The 6,000-nt window shown below is 35.7% G+C and overlaps 1 protein-coding gene across 1 annotated transcript in view; it reads left to right on the top strand.

Moving 5' to 3' along the window:
- Window positions 1–3,692: 3,692 nt before the first annotated feature.
- Window positions 3,693–6,000, top strand: part of LOC107745451 (basement membrane-specific heparan sulfate proteoglycan core protein-like) — a 107,409-nt gene continuing 105,101 nt past the window's right edge. Inside the window, exon 1 of the mRNA XM_016559323.1 lies at window positions 3,693–4,093. Within this exon, the coding sequence (XP_016414809.1) occupies window positions 4,019–4,093 (75 nt within the window). The 5' untranslated portion in view covers window positions 3,693–4,018. The remainder of the gene's footprint in view (window positions 4,094–6,000) is intronic.

The following is a 6,000-nucleotide window of genomic DNA, read 5'->3' as shown; positions in this document are numbered from 1 at the left end:
CTCGTGAGTAAATAATTTTTATATTTCTCAAAAGTGCTATTTATTTCTTTGCGCAAAGTGTTTATAATGACTGCATGTGCCATTAATCAAAAATAATGGTACATTATGCATTTTAATTATTATATTGCAATTAATTATCTACCAAAATAAGAGTGACAAAGCCCTGTACCGCTTATTACCGATCCACAGACTCGACTCGACTCGACTCTTACCGAATCTATCTCCATCGTCTATGTTTTACTTTCATTTATCTATTCAACTTCATGGTCCCACAAGCATTCAGCGGTATTTTTATTCATGCAAGAATTTCGAAGTTGGTCAAGACGTCTAACATTTGAAGCGAACAAATATAAGCATATGTTTAGATGTTGCTTAAAAATAGTCTCCGAGTCCGAGGGTAATAAATAAGTAAGGTAAGTTCCGATACATTAACCCGGCTCCGTCTTCTTTTCTGTCATGTGCTTTACCTATTTGACTGTTCGTTACAGGTTTTGTATAAAACAGGTTCACTTCAGTGTGAGGCTGCGCACCTGTCCTGGAAATTTGCATACGCAACTCTGATTGGATAAACATCTATGAATATGCATTGGGTAACCGTAATTCATTGTATCCGCCACTTTCAGCTCATTCAGAAGCGTTCTTTTATAAAGTTAATTTAGACTTTATAAAATAGAACATTTAATTTACGCTGTCTAGTGTTATTAGTCAATTATGTTTTATGAATTTGAACTTTTAAATGTAGGAATAGCTAAATAGTAGGCTACTATTTATGCAATGGTGGGCGGAGCTAGTGAAATATACACAAACACTAAATAGATTCTTTCGAAATATATATGATGTATGGATAGATAAAAAAATCACTGTATATCCTGCTGTATAGCTATGACAAAAATGATATTTATGTAAGCTTGTCCTTCTGCAACCTTTGTTTTTACTGTCAACATGCAGTTTGTGACTATCTGGTATGACTAGATGACATGACGGTTGAAATGTGTTATGAAGTGTGTGTTTTTTTTGCAGGATACAATAGATTAGTCTGAACACATATAATAAGAACATCAGATGTCAAAACACAAGTGCAAGGCTTGCTTGACTGCATTAAGCACACCTTACTCATCTTTGGTCTATTTTTGAGTTTATTCTCTTCCTTTATATAAACCAGGAAAGTTGACTTTCCTGAAAGGCTGCTTAACTCGCCTGCCTGCAAAAGTTCCCTAAAGACTGTATCTCCAAACAGAAATTAAACAGTCATCAAAAATCGTTTATTTTTATTTTTATTGTCTTCACGTGCTATTTTGGTATAAAAAAGTTGCATGCATCCTTTGTCACTATTAATTATTTTTTAATATGATGACATGCCATTGTGTATATTGATGTAGACCTTAATTGCAATGGGAATGACACAATAAAACATATACCCTTCCAAAATAAACCACTTTTTAGTATTTTCCAGTCTGTTTTGTAATGTACTGGTTGACAAGCCTGTACCCTGTATTTCAGAACAGTTACTTATAACTTCCAGCAGGTGGAGACAACGGTTTAGATATGCATATGCACTGCTCGTAAACAAATACACCTGATATTGGTTTTGTAAATTTAATGAGATACTCGTTATAATAAATACGATTATTCTGTGAGAGAATATGTTTTACTTTTACGTTTTCTCAGATTATTTTCCGATATTCATGTGTTCCTTCAAGGCATAATTTTCCCTCCCAAACTCTCATTTTGGCAATTTAGCTGTGAGGGCTCAAACAAAGTTAATCCAAAAGGAATGTAGCATGAATTATTTAATTACAGTCAGCTACATCGTCAGATGTAACAATCTGACATCCATTTCGTGTCGCAAGCAACGTGCATCTGTATTTTCACACATACAGTGATGCATCTTGGCTGCTTTCTCAGTAATCATTCTTTACAGTCTTGTTTTGGAGTTGCTAGAGGAAATCCAGCTGGGCAGATGAAGTCTAAATTAAAAACAGCTGCTCTAAAAACTCACCGCAAGACAGAGGCATACTTTATCCCCGTTTTGGATGTGACTGGGCATGTAAACAGACCCTGTGCAGATGTCCTTGTGATATTGTTTGGAGAAAATTCTGAATGGCTGAACAGAAAGAAATGACAGAAGTGATCAGGGGGAGTGTTGTTTTTCTGTGGGAAACTTCTTTTGAGATTAGGTTAGTGCACTAACTGGATCTACTGACATAAGTTTTATAGGCTTATATATGTGGCCATAAGGTACATTGTAACATATGATGTCCAAATGCTTCTTGATGCACTTGTTTGAGTAAATTTCTAATATAGCCAAAGATAGGCAGTCACCATCGCTGGTGGTTTCACAGTTTTATAGATGTATAATTTGCTCTTTCTTTCAGGAAAAGGAGGGCAATGTTATTTTATGCTAGCTGTGCCAGGATGATATAGATCTTAAAGACTGTGCTGAAGAGTCTGCCAATAGAAATGTGAAAATATGTAAACTGAACAAATATGATGTAACTCAGGTTTACATTTTTGACAGAGAGAGGTATTTTTGGGCCAAACCATAAACATGTATGTAATGTTGTAATCAACATTGACATCTTCAGCAGAGACTTTTAAAAGCATTGTAAGTTTTGCGTCATTAGGTGGTGCTACTGCCACAAAAAAAAGTGATCTAACCAAGAGCACATTTATTTGAATAGCAAACAATAAACATTAAGCTCATGAACAGGCATCATAATCAAATGTGGTAACTTTTAACTTTGGAATAATTTTGACTACAAAACAACCATACTTTCAGAAAACAAATGATGCAAAAATTACCAAAGTACTGCAATAGTCATTAGAAATGGTAAACATTTAATTATAATAATCAACTTTATTAATGCTTCTTTCTGCATCTTTCAAAATCCAGCTAAAGTGACAATTTGCAAATATGATTCATAGATGTAGAGCTGTAAATTCAGGTTTGCTTTTTAAATAATATTTCAAAGTGAGACACTTTCTGATTATTTGTCATTGGTGTTGTTTTAAAACATGATGTCAAGCAACTTAGCCCCTCACACCATACCATTTTAAACAGCTAAAAAAATCTCTAAAAACAACACTACACAGGTAAAATTATTAAATAGGCCTAATTATTATTTTTTTTAAAAACGTACTATTATAAATGTAAGTGTCCCCCATTACCTGTATTCACCCTTGGTGTAACAAGCATGAATAGGCAAAGGTGAAGTGTTTTATTAAATATTTAGCTTATTTTTTATAATAAAAAATTACACAACAGGCATTGCAGATTAATTTGGTCATAGTGTAATTATGGATTTGGTATATTTAATACATTTTTTAATTAGCTTATTTGCATTTTTTTAGACATCTTGTAAAGTCACAGTACAAAACATATGTTGTGTATTTTCATGTAAACTCTCATTTTGTTAAAAACATTCATGTAGTATTTCCCCTTAGAAGAGGTGTATAGTCCAGCTGTAAAATCCCGCTCCCGGAGTGCCATTCCGCCTTTTTACGCCATTCGCTGGTAGGCTGTATCTCAAATCCTAGTGAGCTGCTTATCTAGACAACATATTTGGGCGACATACTTCTGGGCATCGTATACGTTCCCAGTGGCTTTTCGCGTCTGCTGAGCAGACCTCAAATATGCTGTCCACCTAGGCAACTCTCCATGATTTGAGACACAGCCATCGTCAACAGTTCAACATCATCGCACTGAAGTGATAAGGCTAAGGCAGTGCATGCTGAACTTTCTGCTGCCCATAGGAAAGTGGGACCAAGAAAACAAAACGGATATTCACAAGTCAACCATCGGGTTCTCTTCGTGTTATCTCACAAGGACTCAACAGCAGACGGATTTCTTTCTTTTTTGGTAAATGAAGTCCCACCAAGTGTGGGACGGAGAAGCGACGGCGGCCTTGCTGTAGAAGAAACGCTTCAAACTTTTGCGAATATAATTCTCAGTGGCTTCACAAGTGACGGACTTTGATTTTCCCAGCGGCGTGTTTGGAGTCTTGCTGGGTTGGCAGAAATGGGAACGAGGATACGTGCCCATAAACTCACTCTTTTTATCATCCCTTTGATATTTACTTCGCATCTGTTTAATGTAAGTAATAATCTGTATTTTTATACACTTTTAATATCACACTGCCCTGCCATTTTGTAACCGGTAACTGTTTCAATAGAAATCCACGCGCAAAGTTACTTTGCAAAACTTTGCGTCGTTATATCCATTTTCACTCCGTTCTTTTCGCAGCATTTAGTAAATCGCGAATTGTATCATGTGAACGTTATGTTAAGGTGCATTGATCTCACACGCATATCTAAAGCTCGACTCAAGTGTTGCATGTGTGTTCTAGTCCTGGTCTAATTTTATCCATAGAAACGAGCTATTCATAGTTGGTCTCACTGGCGTCTTGCATGTCTTTATACTTGATTAACTTTATTTCTTTGACACTCATTGATTCAGAGCACTTTCACTTTATAAAAAGTCATTGCTTCTGAATTGAAACCCCTATTATTAATGTTGTATACATTGTCTAAATTCTGTAAGATACTGTTAATTCTGTAATGTCATATTTCATATCCAGTCATGCACATTGATTTATTTCACCTTAATTAACTGATATATGTATTATGTAATAGTTGCATAGTCTATATTTTTATTGTTTATTATAGTTGCAAGTGAAAAAGGAAGCGGGTTATCTTGATTATGGGTGGCATAATCTAACTCTATTCTGTGATTGCTTCCTTTCTCATGTTGTCATGATTAAAGCAACGCATGTAGACTGCATTTGTTCTCCTATGCTTTTCATAAATCACATAAAAGCACAACTGCTGGAAAGACTTGCTTATTGACTCTCAATGTTTGTGTAAGGCACTTGCAAAGCAATTGACAACCTTGTGAAAACTGTCTTTGAGTTCTTGCTTTTATTATGACATTGTGCATTAACTGGAGAGGTTTATACAGCAACAGTTTGATAAAGTATATTGTGATTAAAATAAACAGTGTCTCAATGAGACAAAGCAGCCAATCTAATGAGTAGGTATGAAAGTTAATGTGAAAAACAAATACCTACATCTCATCTTTCTTGGTACCTGTAATACTGTACTATTTCCAGCTTGCTGGTAGATTCATTTTAACTTTATTGCGCATGTAGGTGGAGAGTTACTGACTGGAATTGATCCGTTGGATTAGCATGTGAAATTACTTTAACACCACAAAGTGGAAAGTAAATCAGCTTTTGTAATACTGCACTATTTTGCTTAAAGTTGGACTATACAGTAAGCTATTGTTGATCTGTTCCTTGTAAAGCATATCAAATTTACTTTCACTGATCGTAAACTACCATAAACCACCTTTTTTTTAGGGGAGAGATTCTTAGTAGGCTGTACAGTCATTTACCCTCTCCTGTCCCTTTTGGAGTTAGTATAACTAGTTAGCTCAAATTAGTGATTCCTTGGAAAGCCTTTGATGTTAAATCCTTCAAAAATCCTCTGCATCACATGCTAACGGAAAGTCCTGTCATGTGTAACTTGAGATTCTTTAAATCGGCTTGTGTTCATCCTGCATACCATGTATAATCCCTCTTATCATTCAGACACTAGTGAACATGAGCCTCTCTTAGTTTACTGATGTGTGGCAGGGGCCCATCGCCTTTGGTAATTTGAGATCTTCGCTGCTTTGTCTCAGGGACCACTGAGTCAACTGCAGTATAATTGAATTAAATGGAAGCAGTGCCATGTGTTTTTTCCATTACAAGCCTGCCTAAGATTTGTCAAAGAGTTCATTTCATTCAGTTGAACACTTAGGGCTTCAGTTGCCACCGGCATCCATGGTGTCCTACTGGAATTTCAGGGTCATAAGTATCAATCAGCACTGACAAAACCCCAATAAAAGCACTTTATTACCTTTTAGTTTTTTGACGCAATCAAGTGCCCCCTCCCTGCTGTTAACTATCAATGACTTGGTAATTGAGAGACGATTCTTTGCTATTTATTGACGCATGTCAT

The sequence above is a fragment of the Sinocyclocheilus rhinocerous genome, unplaced genomic scaffold (genome assembly GCF_001515625.1).
Source record: "Sinocyclocheilus rhinocerous isolate Xijiao unplaced genomic scaffold, SAMN03320098_v1.1 scaffold2754, whole genome shotgun sequence".
NCBI classification, from domain to species: Eukaryota; Metazoa; Chordata; class Actinopteri; order Cypriniformes; family Cyprinidae; genus Sinocyclocheilus; species Sinocyclocheilus rhinocerous.
Note: the sequence above shows the minus strand (reverse complement) of the source record. Positions and strands in the feature narration are given on the sequence as shown.